Source organism: Hyperolius riggenbachi, chromosome 2 (assembly GCF_040937935.1).
Source record: "Hyperolius riggenbachi isolate aHypRig1 chromosome 2, aHypRig1.pri, whole genome shotgun sequence".
Classification (NCBI taxonomy): domain Eukaryota; kingdom Metazoa; phylum Chordata; class Amphibia; order Anura; family Hyperoliidae; genus Hyperolius; species Hyperolius riggenbachi.
The window spans coordinates 250,877,946-250,901,743 of NC_090647.1; the positions used below are offsets into that span (position 1 = coordinate 250,877,946).

Here is a 23,798-nt window from a genome sequence, read left to right on the forward strand (position 1 = left end):
TGCCACTTGTCTATGGAGTTCCACAGGGTTCTGTACTATCACCATTACTCTTTGCAGTCTACATGCTCCCACTGGGCAAAATAATCCAGAACTATGGTTTAGGATACCATTGTTATGCAGATGACACACAACTGTATCTGTCCTTCAAGCCTGGCACCCAAGACCCATCAGCATCCATAAATGCGTGTCTAGTGGATTTACAAAATTGGATGAACACCAGCTGGCTGAGGCTGAACTCTGACAAAACAGAGGTGTTGGTGGTAGGTGGTCCACACATGATGGATAAAGTTCAAAACGCTCACCACCTCAAACTAGCAATTGGGGGGATATACTGTACAGTATAAAGACTCTGTGCGAAACCTTGGGGTGATCCTGGACGGAAATCTAAAACTCAGACAGCAGGTATCAGCTGTCGTCAAGTCTTCCTTCTTCTATCTAAAAAATATAGCGAAAATCAAACACCTTATCCCAGCTAAAGACCTACCTGCCCTGGTTCACGCATTTGTATCCTCCCGCCTAGACTACTGCAACGCCCTGTTAATCGGATCTACAGATAAGGTTCTGCGCCCCTTACAGCTAGTACAGAATGCTGCAGCCAGACTCCTAGCCAATGCCCCCCGCAGCTCACACATCACCCCAGTACTGCAAACTCTTCACTGGTTGCCAGTAAAATGGAGAATCAATTTTAAGATCTGCCTGCTGACATTCAAGGCTCTACACCACATGGGACCCAAATACATAGCGGATCTATTGGAACTTTATGCCCCTCCACGCACCCTCCGCTCTGCCAACAAGATGAAGCTGGTTACTCCCAGGATACATTTAACATTTGGTGCTCGGGCCTTTTCCTATGCAGCCCCTACGCTATGGAACTCACTTCCACAATCAGTACGAGAGGCTCCTTCTCTGGACAGCTTTAAAAAAAGGCTAAAAACTCACCTCTTTTCCCGAGCCTTTGAGACTGCATAATGCAGGGTCACAGCGCTTTGAGTCCCCAGGGAGAAAAGCGCTATATAAATATTATTGTTATTGTTGTTATTGTTTATGAGTTGGCGCAGTGGTAGATCGACGGTCCATAGTGTTGCACTGCAGCGAACAGTGCAACGCTGCAGTTCGATCAATTTTCAAAAGACTCCCTGCTGCAATATATACATTGGGATGCGAAAGTTTGGGCAATCTTGTTGTCATGATTTTCCTGTATAAATCGTTGGTTGTTACGATAAAAAATGTCAGTTAAATATATCATATAGGAGACACACACAGTGATATTTGAGAAGTAAAATGAAGTTTATTGGATTTACAGTAACTGCACAATAATTGTTTAAATATAATAAGGCAGGTGCATAAATTTGGGCACTGTTGTCATTTTATTAATTCCAAAACCCTTGAAACTATTTATTGGAACTCAAATTGGCTTGGTAAGCTCAGTGACCCCTCACCTACATACACAGGTGAATCCAATGATGAGAAATAGTATTTAAGGGGGTCAATTGTAAGTTTCCATCCTCTTTTAATTTTCTCTGAAGAGTAGCAACATGTGGGGTCTCAAAACAACTCTCAAATGACCCGAAAACAAAGATTGTTCACCATCATGGTTTAGGGGAAGGATACAGAAAGCTGTCTCTGAGATTTCAGCTGTTTGTTTCCACATTTAGAAACATATTGAGGAATTGGAAGACCACAGGCTCAGTTCAAGTTAAGGCTCGAAGTGGCAGACCAAGAAAAATCTCAGACAGACAGAAGCGACAAATGGTGCTAACAGTCAGAATCAACCCACAGACCAGCACCAATGAACTACAAAATCACTTTTTCCTCAGATGGAGTCACTGTGCATCGTTCAACCATTCGGTGCACTTTACACAAGGAGATACTGTATGCGAGAGTGATGCAGAGGAAGCCTTTTCTCCGCCCACAGCACAAACAGGTATGCTAAAGCACATATGGAAAGCCAGCTTCATTTTGGAATAAGGTGCCGTGGACTGATGAAACTAAAATGTAGTTATTTGGGCATAACAAGGAGCAATATGCATGGAGGAAAAACAACACAGCATTCCAATAAAAACACTTGCTACCTACAGTAAAATATGGTGGTGGTTTCATCATGCTGTGGGGCTGTGTAGCCAGTGCAGGGACTGGGAATCTTGTCAAAGTTGAGGGACGCATGGATTCCACTCAGTATCAGCAGATTCTGGAGACCAATGTGCAGGAATCAGTGAGAAAGCTGAAGCTGCGTCGGGGCTGGATCTTTCAACAAGACAACAACCCTAAACGCTGCTCAAAATCAACTAAGGCATTTATGCAGAGGAACAAGTACAAGGTTCTGTAATGGCCATTGTGACGGACGAGCCATGAGACCAGAAAACGCAATCACAATCCGTTTTATGCCTCGATTGTCGTTGCGTTGCCCAAATCTGGATTGTCTGTCTGTGGATACCAGGCAGTCAAACCTGGGGTCTCTCCCTCCCTCAGCAGATAAATAGTTCAGTAACCTAAGGTACAGGATGCCTGTGATTTTTAATTAGCATGTGACTGGAATCTGGGCCTTAGCAGAGGTGTCAATTGCTTCAGCCATATGGCTCTCTGAAAGGAAGCCAGGAAGCTAGCTCCCCAGGTGGCCCTGGAAGAGCTAGCCAGTGAGGCACCGATGGGGGCAGATTTGAATGCATGTGTTGTATGATTTCTGTCTGTTACATGGAGACCGTGTATAGCACAGCTATGAAATTCATATAGTCTTATTCGTTAAAATCTGCCCAATGTGCTGATATAAAATTCATCGCAATAACCCGTCCGGTTATTGGTGTATGACCCTTCTCAGGAACTGGACCCGCTGCCCTAATCACGTCTGATGTCATATTAATCAGTATTTTCTGACAATTATGAATCTGCTATCCACATAAATATGACATGTAGCGTTTATGAGCTACAGCATTTTATAAGTTTAAACCTAAAATCTCTCTCAGAGGGAATGAACTGTCATTGGTGGGTCAGGTGTTGCCACGCCCCCAAACCAGCTTCATCAAAAGCACATTGCCAGCAGGCGGACCTCAGTCCTCCAAGTCCCATCTTCACGAGAGCATGCTGCTGCTAGCCAGAGGACCATGTGTTTAGCCGCCATCTTGTCTGAACTTTGCTCCTGAACTGAAACAAAGGAACTTTACAAGTTTTCCCAGAAAGGACATATTTCCACGAACCTAAGTAATTTCCCCCTTTTATTTTCATACTGGCTATTATTTTTCTCTATAATTGTTGATTTTAACGATTTTCTGTATATATTATTTATATTGCATATTTAATAAACGGCGCTAACGTCCTTTATTTGTTCAGCTATCCTATTATTCAGTCGCACAAACTGAACCCTGGTTTCTGAAGAGTCGCTACTATTGTTGATAGCTAGATAAAATAGAGTGTGTTTAACCATCTTCTATTTGCAGGTCTAGAGTCAGTCAGTCAGTGGGTTCCTCTGTCCCATGATAGCAGAGGTGGTGGCAGTTATACTCTGAAATAGTGTGTAATTTGTATTACCGTAACTCACAGGCTCCCTTCTAGTCAGTCTGCTGCCAAAATCCCATCGGTTTCTGCGCACCGATTGCGACCACAGATTGCATGGTCTGTGTGCTGAAACTGATTGGGAGGCATTTTGCGGTCCGGCCACTAGGGGCCCTGTGACAGCCATCTCAGTCCCCAGACCTGAATATAATTGTAAATCTGTGGTGTGAGTTAAACAAAACCTGTAACGAAAAAACCTCCCCTGGGGCATACTCACCTCGGGTGGGGGAAGCCTCCGGATCCTATTGAGGCTTACCCCGTCCTCCTCGGTTCCATGGTGGCAGCGAAAATCCTCCCAGAATGACGGCGATGAAAATATTTACCTCCCTGGATCCAGTGCAGGCGCAGTATCGGCTCTCCCCATGGAGACAGGCGAAAATAGCCGATCTCCATCGGGCCGCTCTACTGCGCAGGCACAAGTTGCCTGCGCAGTAGAGCGGACTCGACAGAGGTCGGCTATTTTCGCCTATCTCCGTGCGGAGAGCTGCAACAGCGCCCCCGCTGGAGCCAGGAGAGCTTATCATCGCTTGTCAGGCTTGTCGAGGGAGGATTCCGGGACTCTTCGGGGGAGCCAGCGCTGGACTGCCTGCAGCTACAGGAGTGGGGGAAGCCTCGTTGGGACCCTGAGGCTTCCCCCTCCCGAGGTGAGTACTCCCCAGGGGAACTTTATTTTGTTACAGGTTCTCTTTAAAGTGAACGGGAACCGAATAGAAAAAAATGAAGCAAAAACGTACCTAAGGAGAGGGAAGGCTCTGGGTCATATAGAGCCTTCCGTCTCCTCTCTTGGTGCCCTCTATCCTGTGCTGGCTCCTCCCCGTTTCAATCCCCCGCCGAAAGGGTATTTGGAAGTCTTCGGGAGCCGTGTCCTCCCGAAGACGTGCGGCTCCATACTGCACAGGCGGGAAGGGTCTATAGGACCCAGAGCCTTCCCTCTCCTTGGGTAAGTATCTGTCTCATTTTTTTAAATGCGGTTCCCATTCACTTTAAAGAGAGCTGTCCATGCTCAGAAGCCATCAAACCTGAATTAACTAGAGATGTTTTGCAAAAGAGGAATGGTCCAAAATACCAGAATCTAGACTCTCATTGAAACCCACGGGAAGCGTTTAGAGGCTGTAATTTCTGCAAAAGGAGGATCTACTAAATATCGATTTGATTTCTTTTTTGTGGTGCCCAAATGTATGCATCTGCCTAATTTTGTTTAAACAATTATTGCACACTTTCTGTAAATCCAATAAACTTAATTTCACTTCTCAATGATCACTGTGTGTGTCTTCTATATCTATATGATATATATAACTGACATTTTTTATCGTAACAACTACCGATTTATACAGGAAAATCATGACAATTAACAAGGTTGCCCAAACTTTCCCACTGTATATATTGTATATATTTTTTTATTTATGTGTAAATACTCATATATTAATCAAATGTGCCTCAATTTATATTACATAAAAAAGGAAAAATTATTGAAGAATAGCAAAAAAAGAACCTACGGTACTTCTGGACACTGTTGCCAGCTGCTGTTCCTCACAGTTCAGTCTGCAATAAGTGCAGGGAATTGGGAAAGACAGCCGGCTCTGATGTTTGCGTGCCTGTGTGTTGACAGTATGCATGCGTGGAACATTGCTTGTGCACTGTGGAAGGCCTCGTTCAGATCATTTAGCGCAGATGGCTGTGCGATCGAAATGCATTTTCCTATTTACTACAGTGAATGGATCTGCGCTGTGATTCCCAAAAATGCATGCAGCAGTGCGATAGCGCATCGCACTGCTGTGCAGCGCATGTGATGGGAACGGTAGAAGAGCTGTCTATGCCCTTCTACCATTCTTGTGTGTCGCACTCTGTACGCGCTGCCAAAATGCGCAAGGCAGCACGCATAGTCTGAACGAGCCCTAAGACCAAAGCAGTGCATGAGCGCAGGAGTGTTAGCAGCCAGCATTGTCAAGGCAATGACCCGTCTTTACAAGGGGCAGGTTGGCGTCATCTTGTTGAACACACCGATGCGTACCGAAATAATTTGACTGGGAACCAGCCACGGGGGAGCAACAAAAATGCCAAGTTACTACTATGTGGAAGTTTTTGGGGATATTTATTTTACGGAGAACAAAAATCACTTCGGGTTAACTTTAAGGGATGGTTTACATCTTTTAAGCCTTAAAGGGCACCTGAAGTGAGAGGGATATGGAGGCTGACATATTTATTTTGTTTTAAACAATACCAGTTACCTGGCTATACTGCTGATCCTCTGCCTCTAATACTTTTATCCATAGACCATGAACAAGCATGAAGCAGAGATCAGGTGTTTCATTTTAGGTGTTTCATTCATTTATGTTAAATCTGACAAGATTAGCTGCATGCTTATGTCTGGAGTGATTTAGACACTACTGAAGCCAAATAGATCACTGGCACGCTGCGGCGTTACCATGCAATGCAAAAACGTCTCATATCACGTCTGAGCATGGCAACTCCATTGGGGGGAGGGGGCGCCTGTCTGCTGCTCGTGCCGAGAGCTGGCAAGCACCCAGCTGTTGGACGGGAGCAGCTGACGGGGAATTCACTGCCTGTCAGATGCTGGTAGAAAAGAGCCCTAGAACCAGTTTACACTGGCCAATCCTAATGAATGTGAATGGACCCTATCAATAGGATCCGTTCTGGCCCGTTCCGCGAGACAGCACGCTAACAGAACTGAGGGTCATGGATCAAAAACTGATACCCAATGAAAACGTACATGTATCAGTTTTCGATCCGTTAAGTGTGAACAAGTAACAAGTGTGGTGTCTAGATACTTAATGGCACCTCTAGCTACTTAATACTAAGGGAATTGTTCTGGCTACTTAATACAAAGGGGCACTTGTAGCTACCTATGACATGCAAGGGAAGTAAGGGAGAAGTGACAGCTGGGACAGCCACCACACTTGCGGTGCAGTTTAGTGGGAGCTTGTAAGTTCATGGATAGTGAAGTCTAGGATGCCAGGACATCTGTGCCTATAGGCTCCTGTGACGTAAATCCAGGACTGGATGGGACCCAGATGACTTCTATGGGCTGGAAGAAGCCCCAGGTAAGTAACGATAGATTAAGGGTTTCACCTCAGGAGTCCTTTAACCTCCTTAGCGGTAACCCCGTGTGTGACACGGGGTAAGCCGCCGGAGGGTGCCGCTCAGGCCCTGCTGGGCCGATTTAAATAATTTTTTTTTTGCTGGACGCAGCTAGCACATTGCTAGCTGCGCCAGCACCCCGATCGCCGCTATCCGGTGCGGCGCGCGCCCCCCTCCCCCCCCCCCAGACCCCGTGCGCTGCCTGGCTAATCAGTGCCAGGCAGCGCCGAGGGGTGGATCGGGTCTCCCAATGACGTCCCGACGTCGCTGACGTCATCCCGCCCCGTCGCCATGGCGACGGGGGAAGCCCTCCAGGAAATCCCGTTCTTTGAACGGGATTTCCTGATCGGAGATCGCCGAAGGCGATCGAAGAGGGTGGGGGGATGCCGCTGAGCAGCGGCTATCATGTAGCGAGCCCTGGGCTCGCTACATGATTTAAAAAAAACAAAAAAAAAAAACAAACTGCTGCGCTGCCCCCTGGCGGTATTTTTCATACCGCCAAGGGGGTTAAAGGCAGTTTGGCATTGTTTAAGTGTACCTGAGAAGACCTGCAAGAAAAAAATCATACATACCTGGGGCTTCCTCCAGCCCCCTTTGGCCTGATTACTTCCTTGCCGCCATCCTCCGCCTTCTGGATCCTCCGTAACATGCCCAGTGTGGCTGCATGTGCTCCCCCATCGCACTTCTGTGGCTGAGAGCATTCTGCGCCTCCAGGTGGGCCATGCATGCGCAGCAAGCTCCGACTGGCAGCACTTACGGGAGCCCTTACGGAGGATCCAGAAGGCAGAGGACGGCAACGAGGGACGAATCAAGCTGACGGGGGCTGGAGGAAGCCCCAGGTATGTATGATTTTTTTCTTTCATGCCATCTCTGGTTTATTTTAAAAGTGCAGAAGGTTAGCAGTGCGGAGGGCAGTGTAAGGGCCCGTTTCCACTAACCATCACACCTTCTACGAGAGGCGCGGCGGCACTTGTTGTGCAAGTATGCAGCTGAATCCCGGAAGCTGCGCTATGCACGTGCACGGCTATGAAATTCGCTGCCACTCGCTCAGGATAATGCTGCAATGTCATCCAAATCACTATGGCAAGCGATACGGATGGCTGCTTTATCCCCTAAGGCAAAGTTTCTCTGCGTGATTTGCCTGTGGGGAAATTGCCTGCAAATTTGGGATGATTTCCGCACTAGTGCAAACAGGCCCTGAAAGGACTACTGTAGGGGGGAAAAAAAATTGAACTTACCTGGGGCTTCTAATGGTCCCCCACAGACGTCCTGTGCCCGTACAGCCACTCACTGATGCTCCGGTCCTTGCCTCCGGTTCACTTCTGGAATTACCGACTTTAAAGTTGGAAAACTACTACGCCTGCAGAGCCGCTTACTTGCTCCCGCTGACGTCACCAGGAGTGCATTGCGCAGGCACACACCATACTGGGCTTGCGCAATACACTCCTGGTGATGTCAGCAGGAGCGAGGGCACAGCCACAGTGGTTTTCCGACTTTAAAGTCGGAAAATTCCAGAAGTGAACCGGAGGCGGGGACCGGAGCATCTGTGAGTGGCAGCGTGGGCACAGGATGTCTGTGGGAGACCATTAGAAGCCCCAGGTAAGTTCAACTCTTTTCCCCCCTACAGTGGAGAAGGAAGAGGAGAAGTGACTTGCTCAGGCAGAGGTCGAGGTAAATTGGCATGAGTGAGACAAGTAGGTATTCCCCTCACTTCACCTATATCGTAGTACAACCCGATAATAGTACAACTCGACAAAAAAGACTCAACACCACACGGTATGTATTGTTACATCCTGAACTTTTCTCCTAGCGGCCAGCGCAGCAGCAGCAGCATGTTACAGTAGCAGATGCTCCGTCGGGCATGTTGTACAGACAGCGCTGTACAGAGACATTCGCGCATGTGCTGTGACCCCGGAAGCGCTGTACTAGGCACGTGTGTGCAGGACGAGCATGGCACTGGAGGAGAGTGTAACAAGCATGGATTCCTCCGTGGAAGCTGCGTCTGCACCTAAGAAAGATAAACTCGCTGCTGTTCGCGGTGTGCTGCAACAGAACAGACAGTTCTTGGACTTCTTCTGGGACATCGCTAAGCCCGATCAAGATATTAGACTTAAAGCCACAGAAAACCTTATCGAATATTTGAAAAAAAGTGAAAAGGTCGGCAGTGGGGACCACAAGAATGCTATTATGCTATTTTCGTACTAGCAGGGGTGCTGTGATTGTGTTTAAACTCAGTTTTTAACCATGTCAGATTTGGCCCTCCGTGATGCAGCATTGAACAGCAGCACTCCATAGATTAGCAGAGCTAAGTTGTCTGTCACCACAGTGGCTGTCTTATTATCGTTTCTTGTCATCAAACACTTCCTAGTCTGTATTTGAGGTGTAAACAAGTTTTTAATTCTGTTAATGTATGTGTTTTGATTGCACTAAATAGAGAAGCATTCATTCTTGATATATACATTATGATACATACTTTGCTATAGGGGAGCTTCAGCACAAAACAATGATTTAAAGTTTTATTTGTAGCAGACATAGGACTGCATTGCCTTTTATACCCTGAAATGTTATATATATGTTATATGTTATGTATATGCTTGGATTGCAGGCGTTACACAATGTGCATAGTGTCAACAGCCTTCACCGTGGTTTGTGAGTTGCCACGTTATCTGCGGGTTGCATACAGTGAAGCATACCGTCAACCGTATGCATCACTGTTGACACGCGTGTCTTGCGGTAAAGCACTGAATGCAGTGCATTGGGATGCCGCATGCTATTATACCACACTTGCCAGGCTGTGAATTCCACGTTACAATGCAGCCAATGTGCTGCAGCACCACTTTGAATGTAGCATTGTCTCCTTTTGGAATGAATCACAGGAAAGCATGGAGTTCTCATTTGACATGTTTAACTTACACAACAGATTTTACCAGATCAGCCAGTTTGTCCAAATTACACAAGTTGTTTAAATGAACAGGCGTTAAGGTGCCCATACATCAGGTAATGTATGGGCAGATCAACCATGACACAGATCTCTGTCTGGTTGAATCTGATTAGAGAGGGATTTGTTGCCTGCCCATACACTGTAGACCGATTTCCAATAGATCTCAGCAGAAATCGACTTAGCACCTACGCCGAATACGTGGCTGCCCATCAAGTCTAAAATTGACTCCTTGGTGCCTGTGCTTCATACAATGATTGAATGCCATGAATCACTAATGAAACCACCAAGGCATTGTTTTTATTATTTATTGTATTTATAAAGCGCCAACATATCACGCAGTGCTGGAAATAAATAGAGATCAGGGCCGGGCCGCCCATGAGGCGGGGTGAAACTTTTGCCTCAGGCGGCACTTCTGGGGGGGGCGGCACCCGCCCGTCCATGTGTGTGGGGGGCCGCCCGAGCTGGAGGGGATAGCGGGCAGGAAGGGGGTATTGGGCCTAGCGGCGGGGAGGGGGGTCGGACCCCCCCTCCCTCGCCTGGGTCCCCCGTCCTCCGCTCCCCTCCAGCTTTAAAAAGGTCCGTGCTGTGGCTGCAGCTATTCGTAAGAGGCAACGGGCGGGGATTACTCACCTCTTCCTCGTTCCAGGCCAGCGTGCGCTCCACTGACGTCACTTCCTGCTACGCCGCAGGAAGTGACGTCAGTGGAGCGCACGCTGGCCTGGAACGAGGAAGAGGTGAGTAATCCCCGCCCGTTGCCTCTTACGAATAGCTGCAGCCACAGCGCGGACCTTTTTAAAGCTGGAGGGGAGCGGAGGACGGGGGACCCAGGCGAGGGAGGGGGGGGGTCCGACCCCCCTCCCCGCCGCTAGGCCCAATACCCCCTTCCTGCCCGCTATCCCCTCCAGCTCGGGCGGCCCCCCACAACAACGGCTTTGGGGGGGGAGGGGGGGGGCGGCGATTTCACTGAAAATTGCCTCAGGCGGCAAAAAGTCTAGGGCCGGGCCTGATAGAGATACATACAGGATCTTCTCAAAAAATTAGCATATTGTGATAAAGTTCATTATTTTCTGTAAAGGCAGCCATACACTGGTCGATGTGCCATCAGATCGACCAGCTGACAGATCCCTATCTGATCGAATCTGATCAGATAGGGATCGTATGGCTGCCTTTACTGCAAACAGATTGTGAATCGATTTCAGCCTGAAACCGATCACAATCTGTTCAGCTGCTCCTGCCGCCTGTCCTCCCCCCGCGCATACATTACCTGACGCTGGCTCCCGGGCATCTTCTCCACGCTGCACCGCTCTGTTCTTGCTCCATCTCGGCGCTTCCTGTGTCACTCCGTGACCAGGAAGTTCAAATAGAGCGCCCTCTATTTGAACTTCCTGGGTCACTGCAGTGACACAGGAAGCGCCGGGATGGAGCTGGTGCAGCGCTGAGAAGATGCGGAGAAGACGCCCGGGAGCCCGCATCAGGTAATGTATTTTTCATCGGATCGGCCGCCGCTAGCGACGCGCACTTTACCCGCGGGCGATCGAGGGTAATTTCCCGCACGGCGCGATCGACGGACCGATCCGATTTCGGGAGGAAATCGGATCGTCGGCGGCGTTTACCGCGAACGATTGGCAGCAGATTCGATCCCAGGATCGAATCTGCTGTCGAAACGGCCGGGAATCGGGCCAGTGTATGGCCACCTTAACCTCCTTGGCGGTCTGATTCTTTCCAGATTTTAGGGTCTAAAAGCGGTGCAATTTTTTTCCACTCTTTCAGACCCTAAAACCTGAAAAAAATCATTCTGGCAGGGAGATCTGCAGCAAAAAAAAAAAAAAAAGTACCTTCCTGGGCTCCTGTGCTGCAGTTTTCTCTTTGCCCACAAGATGGCGCTAATATACATATAAACGAACTTCTCTATATTTCTCTAATATAGAGAAGTTCGTTTTCAATATTAGCCCCGCCCCCGATGACGTCACGCTGCCACCACCGCTCTGCTGCTGCCACCATGGCTGCGCTGCTCCAACTGGCTGCCGGGTCCCCGGAAGAATAGCGGGGACATGGGGGATCCCGGCGGCCAGGGAAAGACCCCACACTGCCGGGGAGAGAGGCTGGAGTCCCGCTGCGCAGCGAGATCGCGCACGGGACTCCAAAACTACAGGTAAAGCTCTGCAATGCCTACCCCGACCTGAGCTCGGGATCACCGCTAACAGCTTATTTTTTCTACCCCGAGCTCAGGTCGGGAAAACCGGCAAGGAGGTTAATGTACTGATAAACATTAGACTTTCATATATTTTAGATTCAAATACACACAACTGAAGTAGTTCAAGCCTTTTATTATTTTAATATTGATGATTTTGGCATACAGCTCATGAAAACCCAAATTTCCTATCTCAAAAAATTAGCATATTTCATCCGACCAATAAAAGAAAAGTGTTTTTAAAACAAAAAAAGTCAACCTTCAAATAATTATGCTCAGTTATGCACTCAATACTTGGTCGGGAATCCCTTTGCAGAAATGATTGCTTCAATGCGGCGTGGCATGAAGGCAATCAGCCTGTGGCACTGATCAGGTGTTATGGAGGCCCAGGATGCTTCGATAGCGGCCTTAAGCTCATCCAGAGTGTTGGGTCTTGCGTCTCTCAACTTTCTCTTCACAATATCCCACAGATTCTCTATGGGGTTCAGGTCAGGAGAGTTGGCAGGCCAATTGAGCTCAGTAATACCATGGTCAGTAAACCATTTACCAGTGGTTTTGGCACTGTGAGCAGGTGCCAGGTCGTGCTGAAAAATGAAATCTTAATCTCCATAAAGCTTTTCAGCAGATGGAAGCATGAAGTGTTCCAAAATCTCCTGATAGCTAGCTGCATTGACCCTGCCCTTGATAAAACACAGTGGACCAACACCAGCAGCTGACATGGCACCCCAGACCACCACTGACTGTGGGTACTTGACACTGGACTTCAGGCATTTTGGCATTTCCCTCTCCCCAGTCTTCCTCCAGACTCTGGCACCTTGATTTACGAATGACATGTAAAAGTTGCTTTCATCCGAAAAAAAGTACATTGGACCACTGAGCAACAGTCCAGTGCTGCTTCTCTGTAGCCCAGGTCAGGCGCTTCTGCCGCTGTTTCTGGTTCAAAAGTGGGTTCATGCTTCCATCTGCTGAAAAGCTTTATGGAGATGAAGATTTCATTTTTCAGCACAACCTGGCACCTGCTCACAGTACCAAAACCACTGGTAAATGGTTTACTGACCATAGTATTACTGAGCTCAATTGGCCTGCCAACTCTCCTGACCTGAAGCCCATAGAGAAACTGTGGGATATTGTGAAGAGAAAGTTGAGACGCAAGACCCAACACTCTGGATGAGCTTAAGGCTGCTATTGAAGCATCCTGGGCCTCCATAACACCTGAGCAGTGCCACAGGCTGATTACCTCCATGCCACGCCGCATTGAAGCAGTCATTTCTGCAAAAGGATTCCCGACGAAGTATTGAGTGCATAACTGAACATAATTATTTGAAGGTTGACTTTTTTTGTTTTAAAAACACTTTTTTCTTTTTTTGGTCGGATGAAATATGCTAATTTTTTGAGATAGAAAATTTGGGTTTTCATGAGCTGTATGCCAAAATCATCAATATTAAAACAATAAAAGGCTTGAACTACTTCAGTAGTGTGTATTTGAATCTAAAATATATGAAAGTCTAATGTTTATCAGCACATTACAGAAAATAATGAACTTTATCACAATATGCAAATTTTTTGAGAAGATCCTGTACATTGTAACAGCCTCAGTGTTAAAGTGGGATTGTCACCATAAAAATCAAATTTCAATAGCAACTGGTCTGAGTGTATTAAGTTATAAAGATGCTAATCCTGCATTCAAAACTTTCAAAACTTTTTCTGCTATTATGGTTTGGAGTTATCACATACTTTAGATGCACTGGCCCTTTAATAGTCAGTGCCAAACAGTTACATGCTGGGGGTTCTTTTTATCTATAATATATTCCTCCTCTTCCGTTTATTTCCCTGCCTAGCTGCCTATCTGAAACATGATCCTCTTCTCGCTTGTGTTTACAAGCAAGGCTGAGGTGACTCAGCAATTGGAGGAGAAAAGAAAAAAAAAGTTAAGGGCAGAAATGACATCAGGAGTTAGCATCAACTGTGAGCAAAAGACATGGTTTCCACCAGGAACAGAATTCTCTTCATTTACTATATAAAATTCACTGAAATCAAAATGGGGACAGTACAATACATGTTATGCAAGTAGATCAAATATTTACCTACTTAGATATGTGTTTTGTTTTTTTTTCCTTGGCATGGTATGGCTAATCCTAATGCTTTAAGCGTAAAGCCACATTACAATGCAAAACCTATATGATGTTCACAGTGTGGCCGGTGCGATCTAAAGGAGTAAGGCATCCCAAAGCATTGCACAAACGCTCGTTAACAGCAAAGCTTAATTTTCATTGACTGTATGCAACGCAACAGTCTTATGACATGGTGTGAGTTTTCTGTTCCATTACATCCCTCTTTTTACAAGGAATGCAACACAATTTACTTTGTGAATGTAGCCTAGATAGGTGTGTACGTGTTAAGTGTAGTATTGAAGATGTCAGACGCAATAATGTTGAATGGTATTGAGCCAGATGCTCTATAGATTGAATACCTTTTTTTTTAAATCTGGAAAGTAGACAATTGTTTATCAACATAAGGGATAAGCATACAGTTGAATCTGAAAGCACAACAGCCAGAAGATCTGTATGGCAGGCAATAACATTTTCAGGGAAAAGGCTGAGGCCAGCTTCACACTGTAGATTGACAGTGCGGTGCCCTCCAAAAACATGCCTTCAGAGATCCCTGCGTTATTAGGCGATGATCTCCGTCTGGCATCTGGACAAACAGGAAGTGACGCTCACTTCCTGTTCGGCAATCGATGACGTGCACTTAAGCGTAATTCTGAAATACGCTTCCACTCAAGCACGACGCTGATAACTGTGGCAGGTCTTTAAAATGGTTGCGCATTACCATAGACTTACATGACATCCGGCGCGATGCAGGAGCCACACGGTAATGTAGCTATTGGAAGTGCGTTAGGGCACTTACGGCGCAGGGTACCGCAACGTGGGGAGTGTGAACTCACCCATAGATTAGCAGTGGGGTGCGGTAAATTCCCCACACCGCCTCAATGTGAAAGGTCCCTGAGAATTAGCAGCTGTCAAATCTAGAGGTTTACTTTTATGAATACATATCTATGTAATGCTTTTTATTTAAGAAAAACATTACACATCATTAGAAGGTGATGTTGTAAAGTAGGAAGAGCATTAAATGGCATTGTAATGACCGGCATACAAACCTATTCTGTTTCTGACTGGTGTATTTAAAGTGAACCAGAGACGAAGCACCCTCATGTGTTTTACCATATATATCAGTGGGAACATTAGAGAGAACGCCTACCCTGCTTTCTGTTTCATTCTTCACTGCTTAGCTGGCTTATAATCATCTCTGATAAAATCCCTGACTGAGCATTCAGTCTGGCTTTGCTCAGGAATCATCATAGCTGATCATCATTATAGCAGAGCCAGAGAAGAATGAAACAGAGCAGGGTAGGTGTTCTATCTAATGTTCCCACTGATATTTATGGTAAAATACATGAGGGGGCTTCGTCTCTGCTTCACTTTAAAGGGCATTTGAAGCATGAGGGATATGGAGGCTACTATATTTCCCTTTAAGCATTACCAGTTACCTGGTTATCCTGCTGATCCTCTGCCTCTACATTTAGCCATGAACCCTGAACAAGTATGCAGATCAAGTGTTTCTGACATTATTGTCCGATCTGGCAAGATTATCTGCATGCTTTTTTCTGGTTTTATTCAGACACTACTGCAGCCAAATACATCAGCATGTCTGCCAGGCAACTGGTATCAATTAAAAGGAAATACATATGGCAGCCTCCATATACTTATCACTTCAGTTTCCCTTTAACATCCCAATAAGTTATGGCTTTAATGGAACCTGATAATCCTTGGATTGTTAGTATCAACATTTGGGTACTAGTGTAATTGTGCCACAAGTCACACTATTGTATTTTCATAGTGTAATACTGGAGGGAGTAGGTTTCATCCTGTGCATTACCACTGCATTTCTGAATAAAAATAACTACATTTATGTGTTTTATTTGTGTACTGTTTGCTTGGATCAAACGCCAGTCAGCTCAGAATGTAGCACCTGTCATAGATGTAAGTCCATATAAAAAAGGCAATATGACCTTACTTGCAGATCTTGAAAACTGTAAAGCATAGACTTCTTTTTTTAATGTATTATTTTTATTTTATTTTTTTTTAGAGCTGATTTGGTTTGCATTGGGTTTTGTTGAAGCTATAGGTCTTACTTTTAAAGCTATATCATGAATTGCATTTTAAATCTTTTCTGCAGGCAGATGAGCTAAAGTACACCTTCAAGAGGCTTGTGGAAGGATTGGCTGCCACACGGGAAGCGGCACGTCCGGGATTCAGCTTGGCATTAGCTCAGGTTTGTAGTCACGTTTGAGTATGGAAATAACGATATGGAGAAACGCACATAACAGGATTCCTTGGAATGGGCAAAATCCGGAACATTATTTTCTTATCTTCAGCAATTTTTTCCTTGCCTGTTTTTTCCGCTCACTCTACCTCTTCAACCTTTACATTTTCTCTTTAAATTTCCCATTTTCTGCTTAAAACAGCGTTCTTGGACTACAGGATGGAATGGTTTGCTGCCATGGAGATGTACTAGAATAGTTTGCTGCCATGGAGATGTACTAGAATTGTTTGCTGCCATGGAGATGTACTAGAATTGTTTGCTGCCATGGAGATGTACTAGAATAGTTTGCTGCCATGGAGATGTACTAGAATTGTTTGCTGCCATGGAGATGTAGTAGTAGCATTAACATTAATAAAGAAAAAGAACAAAACATGCACAGGAAGGCTGAAGGTTTCACTGCAGGAGTGCAAAAAGCCAATGTACAAGTAGCAAGTCCAATAAGTAGAAAAAAGGGGCTTTGCACATCCCTTAATAAAACTTCACTTTTAATGTAGAAAATTTAAAACGGCATACATTACATGTTCAGTACAATGCTGAGAGAGGTACTTAGGCTGGTGGGGAGGTCAACCTCCCCACCAGCCTAAGTACCTCTCTCAGCATTGTACTGAACAAGAGGTACTTAGGCTGGTGGGGAGGTCAACCTCCCCACCAGCCTAAGTACCTCTCTCAGCATTGTACTGAACATGTAATGTATGCCGTTTTAAAATTTCTACATTAAAAGTGAAGTTTTATTAAGGGATGTGCAAAGCCCCTTTGTTCTACTTATTGGAGATTCAGTAGCATTGAATGCTGCCTTGGAGATGTAGTAGAATTCTATGCTGCCATGGATATGTTTTAGAATTCAATGCTGCCATGGAGATGTAGTAGATGAGGGAAGTATGTGATTTGACTGGTGCCTTCATGGCAGTATAACTCTGGATATTAACTCCTGAATTATTATTTTTTTTTTATCTGTCACTTTTTAAAGCTAACAGTTATCACCAAGGAATAATCGACCCTGTAATGTTTGATTAAAGTGTTAAAAGACAAGTCTGCCACTTTGCAAATTGTCAAAAGGGAAAATTTGCCTTGGGCTGCCCCATCAACTCCGATCCCTTCAGTAGATAGAACTCTAAAGCCCAATCTACATGATACGATTCTTTGTGCGATTCGTTTACGATTCTATTTACGATCCGATTAAATCCAACATGTCCGATCGAGATTCAATTCACTTCAGTTCGATTTGCAATTGCGAAACAATGGCAAATCGATTTGAATCGAATCGAATCCTGATCGGACATGTCCAATTTAATTGGATCGTAAATAGAATCCTAATCAAATTGCACAAAGAATCGTATTGTGTAGATGGGGCTTTAGTTTCATAGAGCTTACAGATAGTGGTTGGTGACACGTGACCTGGAATTAATATTTGCAATAGCAATTGTAAGTTGGTTTCTACAATTTTCTTTTTTTTCGTAACTTTTTTTTTTAAATTACCAACTGGGCATTCCTCCTGAACATCAGCCTGAGGCAGGGGCGTAGCAATAGCCATAGCAGCTGCTATGCATCCCTAGAGCATAGGGGGCCCAGGTGGTACTTAAAGAGACTCTGGCCCATATGCAATTCACTTTTTCACCTGAGTTTTCTCCTAGGTGAAATTTTCAAACTTGTCAATAAAATGCCTTTTAAATAACCAGCAAGCAAATTAATACTCCAAATAACTTTATAGTACTTTTTCACGTACTTTTTCCATTGCAAAGTGCTAAAAAGTTATTATAAATTAGAGAGGAAATATTATCTACTAGGTGAAAACACAGGAGAAAAAGTGAATTGCATATGGGCCTCTCTAACAACATTTTCAGCCTTATTTTATCTATCCTATAAGTTCCTATACCTGTTCTAATGTGGTCTGTCTTACTGCAGCCTTTCCTAGTTGCACAGTGGCTGTATTATCTCTTATATTATCTAATCATCTTTCCTTTGGCAGCTTTGTTGGGCCCAGGCACTCAGGCAGGAATGTGCTGCGCTGCTTGTGATAGGTAGAAGCTATACACATACATGTATGAGTCACAGACTGAGCCTCTCTCAGCCTATCACATGCTGGTTAGCAGCCATGTCTTTTGTTTGTAAACACTGCCTAAAACTGTCAATTACAAGCCAGGATTGCAGCAGGGAGTGGCAGAAACAGCACAGAGGGGCCCAGGAGAACATAATGAATAGAATGGTATGGCTTTTTATTGTAAAAATTTTAGAGTACAAATTCTCTTAAACCAATTAACGACCAGCTAACGCCGACAGTTGGCGGCTGGTCGTTTGTGGTTTTACATGGAGCGGCCGTTCCATGTCAGTTCACGAAGGGTGTCTCCGTCAATAGCCTGCGAGCCTCCGAACGCGGCTCGCAGGCTAATTGTAAACACGCGGGGAAGAAATCCTGCTGTTTACATCAATACGGCGCCGTAAAGGAGATCGGCGATCCCCGGCCTCTAATTGGCCGGGGATCGCCGCCGTGTGATAGGCTGAAGCCTATTAGAGCCGGCGCAGGACGCATCGCCGAGCGAGAGGTAGGGAGGGAAGGAGAGGGACGGAGGAATCGCGATGCGGAGAGGGGCTTTGAGGAGCCCCCCCCGTATGGCCACATGGAGTGGCGGCGATCAGACCCCCCCCCCAACAGGTCATCCCCCTAGTGGGGAAAAAAGGGGGTGAAGTCTGATCGCCCTGCCTTTTACATGATCTGTGCTGCGGGCTGGAGAGCCCACGCAGCACAGATCATTCAAAACAGCCCTGGTCCATCAGTGGTTAATGTATTCACCATTAGCTTTTTGTGTTCCTCCACACTCAAACTTTGCCTCAGTACCCCTGAACTATGTACAGTGCTGATTGCGTGAGAATGTAGACTGCCCAATTAACTCATATCCATAGGGTAGGGGCAGGTGGCATTGCTTAAGAGCGCCTCCATCTGAGGGCCCCATGAAAGTATTGCTATGGGGCCCCATGATCTCTAGCTACGCCACTGGCCTGAGGTGGGGAAGATGTACTAGGGGAGGAACCAGTGCCTGAATATATTCTCTAGTAGGAAGTCAGAAATATACCTCCCATCTCCTCCTACAGCTACTCTAATAGGACATTGCAGATCTGGGTCCATTCTCTTTCTAAAAAGCTGCATTTCCAAGGTAGGACCTACATAACGTTCTATCAGTGAGAACAGTGACCACAACTCCAACACTGATCTATGCTGAAATCCTGATGTCTATATTTTCCACCCTTCCAAGTGATCTGGAAACTTTGAAGCTCACTGTTTTGGACGTGGTCAGACAAAATGTGCTGGTTCCTGTATCAAGAGAATAGGAAAGGAGTGGTTTCTGTTCCAGTCTTGGTTAGAAAACCATTGGAAATTTCAGTCACATTATGCCTTTTAAAAAATAAATAAAATATTAACCAGTAATTTGTCAGTTTTAAGTTATTTCAGAGACAACTGCGGGTTGTTCTTTTTTTGTAGAGAGCAGTATGAAGCAGAAATTACAGCAGACTTGGGAGAGGTACTTTGCTATGAGAAAAATAAGCACTCTCCTATAAATGGTAGATAGAGCAGTAGCTTCTTGTAGTGGTGGATACTGATGAGCACAAACATTATCCTAAAATGCAAATTAGCTTTGCCAGGAGGTTATATTTATGAAGTCTCTGAACAATTAGCATGCTGGTTGACTGTGTCAGCTACTAAAAGATCTGATTTGCTTGTTTGGGTGAAGGGCTAGTTATCATAAAAAGGAAATTATATTATGTAGCTTCATTTTTTTTTACATCAACATTTTGTTCATCTTTCTTTTCTTTTTAGTTTAAAAAATGTAGTTCATCTTTAAACATTATTGTAGATACACAGCAATATTTCATTATTTTGGTTTTTTTTGTGTGTTCCTAGTTCAGAAAAAAGTCTGTAGTTGTGAATTTATTCTTGCTGAAACTTGCTTGATTATGGAAGCAAATTTTTTTTTCCTCTCACAAAGGTTGTGCAGTGTTTTGAAGAAGTCCCATTGGCTACAGTTTTAGAATATATCGATGAGAAGTATAATCTTCAGAGGGTGAAAAAGGTGAGCATTCACATGAATCCATCGTTCCCTTAGGCTAGGTCCACACTTGTCTGTTGCGGATCGGATCCGTTTGAAAAGGATCCATTTTTGTAGACCATTTTTTTCTCTCCGTTTGGAGAGAAATGGCCTTTTTTGCAGCTGCCTTTCCAGTCCATGGAAACGTCCCTGGTTGTGGGTGGGGGGTGGCAGCCATGCTGGAGGGGGTAGCAGGCAGGAAGGGGGGGCAGCGGCGGGGAGGGGGGTCGCCTCCCCCTTACCTGGGTCTCCCCTTCCCCCGCTCGCCCTCCAGCTAGTTTCAGCATAAAATCATTAATGTATTAAACTGTATAGCGAAGCGGCGAGCGGGGAACTTAGTTCACTTGCATCCCACTGCTTGCCGTCACTTCCTGCAATGTCACCCACTCAGGGACGGATCAAGACCAAGTTGCGCCTGGGGCAAGGTCAGGTTTTGGCGCCTAAACTGCCATTCATTTTGCCGCCTTTTTAAGAATTCAACAAACTGCGCCTGGGGCAAGATACCCGCTTGCCCCCCCCCCCCCCTAGATCCATCCCTGCACCCACTGTTGTTCATTGGACGGCAGTGACGTCATTGCCATCCAATGAACTACAGAGGGTGGCATTGCAGGAAGTGACGGAGAGCAGTGGGACGCAAGGAAGTAACTTCCCTGCTCGCCGCTTGGCTATACAGTTTAATACATCAATGATTTTATGCTGAAATTTAGCTGTAGGGCGAGCGGGGAAGGGGGGGACACAGAAAACGGATCAGGTTCTGTGTCAAATTATGCCTGTTTAGAGGGGGATCCGTTTTGTCATTGCTTTTCACTACCCCTCTGTGTATCCGGGGTCCATGAAAATGCAGCAAATCGGACTGTCCGTTCAGGTTTTCAAAACTGATCCCCCTGAATGCAAACAGATCCATTTTGTGAAGGTGGCTGCTATTTTTAACATTGGTATCCGTGGCTCGGGTTTTGATCCGGGCTGAAAAACGGAGCCACTGATACGTTTTTACTACAAGTGTGAACCAGCCCTTAGTTTTATAAGAAAGATGTAAAATACTTGAAAAGGTTAGCAATAGACAAGTATACTTATATATGTAGTGGTTATAATTATTGTGCACTGTGTATACTCTGTATACAGTTAAGATCTTTTGGCCACTAAATGGCATCATCATATATAAGTATTACACGGGGCAACGTCATCAGTGGCTATGAGATCTGAAGTATAGGGGTGTACCACACTGAAGAATGAGACCAATGGGCAGATAATGTGTCTGTGAGGATGATGATGGTGGGGTTGAACGTCAGCCATTTTTACTAGTTCTCTGAGGGAAAGGGGTGGAATCTCTGCTTATAAGTGTATAGAGAATACTTGTGAGTAGTTGCTGCTGCATGTTTTGCAAAATGACCTGTTATTGATATAGATGATTCATTCCAAAACTATAATGTAAACTATCATATTTCAGAAATGGGTGAGAAATGCTGCCTTCGGGAACTTCTTTGGTGTGCTCGCTTTGTTCCAGTCTGGTCGTCTTACCAAGGTAATATTCATAGTGTGTTGTAGGGAAATTAGGATTCTCCCTGTTTAAACCATTAGGAGTATTTTTTTAATAGATTAGTAGAGTTTGTGGCAGAGAGCACTGTAAATTTCTTACCGTTTTATTGGAGGACACAGCAGACCTCTGGAATTGGTCCTGTCCCCGGGCAGAGAAACAAAATACTGAGTAGCTCCTCCCCAGGGCTATACTGCCTCAGAGAGTTTAGACAAATCCGTTTTTGCTCAGTGCCCTAGGGCCTAGAACAATGGATGCAGTAGACCTCTATTTCCCTCTTTTTTTTCCTGTCCATTTGGTATGAGATGTGTAATACAGTTGTGTAATTGATAAGAATTGAGGGAAGTTCCATACTCATTAAATAAAACCTAAACAAAAGTTTAAGGGGTGTGTCCTAGTTTCCTGTTATCATATTTCTCTAAAGTGGCTGATTTTGTAGTATTGTAGCATAATAGAGCATCTCTTACTAATATAATGGTTTTGGCACATTTATTTTTGAATAGGATACAAAAGCACTGCTTCATTGTGTGCAACTCCTGCAGAGCCTGGCCCAGTATCGAGAACATCTCAAGGATTTGCCCAGGAAGACTTTGGTTGACATTCTGTCAGAGGTGAAAAATTAACATTTGTATTTCAGATATCGCCTGCATTTTATAGAGCTACTTTAGCAAACCTCATATAAGTAGTTAATTGATTAACTCTTCTTTTTTCCCCCCATTATTTGCTGATTTTACATGCATTTACAGCATGGTTTTGCAGGTGGATACTGTTCATTATCATGACTATTTTGAAATCTCTTAAGGTGGCCATATACTTTTCCATTTTTGTGTACAATCAACCTTTTGATTCAATTCTTGAATCTAATGAAAATCGGTGCACATTTGTGATGGATTTAGAAACGACCAATGTCTGACAGATAATTGAAAAACAGCCAGTATAAAACACATCTCAGTAGATTGTTCAGTTATATTTTGATCGATCCAGTGAACATGTGCATCGTCAGCTTGGTGGAGGGGATAGAGGGTTGGCATTATGACTCACATTCTGAACAGTTTGATAGCACAAATCTGTCAGATGTTGGTTCCAGTGTGTGGAGCCTGATAATACCATTGATAAACTGTTTTATTGCAAAATATACACTCTAACATTGATAGTGCGATCAGTGTATGGCCAGCTTAATAATGCAGACAACCTCTTGACTTTTGTTTTACTGTTGCCTTGGGGAGGATTTGGAAAGGTTTTCCCTCGCGTCCTCACCCTCAGATCCCCATGACTGTGATACTTAGAAAAGGAAATGAGATGCAATAATACAAACATGACAACGCTGTTTCAAAGTTACAAAAATTTATATGTGGTGATGAGAAGACAATTCTACTAAAATTCAGCTTCTGGTTCAAGCTTGTCCTGAACCAGATCTTTACAAGGATAAGGGCTAGTTCAGCGCATCAGTTATGTTGCAGAATATTTCTGCATGTCAACTCACTGCCCATACAATTCTTAGTACTGCGTTGTAACAGATTGCGTTATTCTAACTTGCAGCATGCAGGCTCTGAATTAATGTTTCTGTCCAGTCTCCATTGCAGCTCTCACACATTTTAACATGTGCGTTATGCAATGCACTACTGTGAATCCAGCTAAAAAGTACATTTGGAAGCTTTGAAGTCTTATCTGTCTTTGCACAGTAGTAGTTTTCCTTATTTTAATCCAGAATCTGAGCATTGGTTGAATTTTCTTCTCATGGCGTATTGGTGTGTAAGAAAGATATCTCTCATCTGTGGAAAGCAGTAAGAAAATAAGATGTCCCAACAACTCTACACTTAAGAAAACTAAATTTCCTTTCCAGTATTTGTAATTGTTTTTAAACCATTTTAGTACACCTCTTCCTTTTTTTTTTTTTTTTTTTTTTACACCTTATCAAGTTGATAGAATCATAGCCTACAAGTGCTTTTTACCTTTTTCTAGCCACCCACCTAACAAACAGAAATACCCCTCCAACCTTTCCACCTCATACTTAGAAGAGCCCCT

The 23,798-nt window shown here is 44.7% G+C and overlaps 1 protein-coding gene across 1 annotated transcript in view; it reads left to right on the plus strand.

Annotated features, from left to right (window-relative positions):
• Window positions 1–8,578: 8,578 nt before the first annotated feature.
• MYBBP1A (MYB binding protein 1a) overlaps window positions 8,579–23,798 on the plus strand; it is an 80,033-nt gene continuing 64,813 nt past the window's right edge. The window contains exons 1-5 of the mRNA XM_068268498.1: window positions 8,579–8,802; window positions 16,014–16,109; window positions 20,141–20,224; window positions 21,687–21,761; window positions 22,277–22,384. Of these exons, the coding sequence (XP_068124599.1) occupies window positions 8,596–8,802; window positions 16,014–16,109; window positions 20,141–20,224; window positions 21,687–21,761; window positions 22,277–22,384 (570 nt within the window). The 5' untranslated portion in view covers window positions 8,579–8,595. The remainder of the gene's footprint in view (window positions 8,803–16,013; window positions 16,110–20,140; window positions 20,225–21,686; window positions 21,762–22,276; window positions 22,385–23,798) is intronic.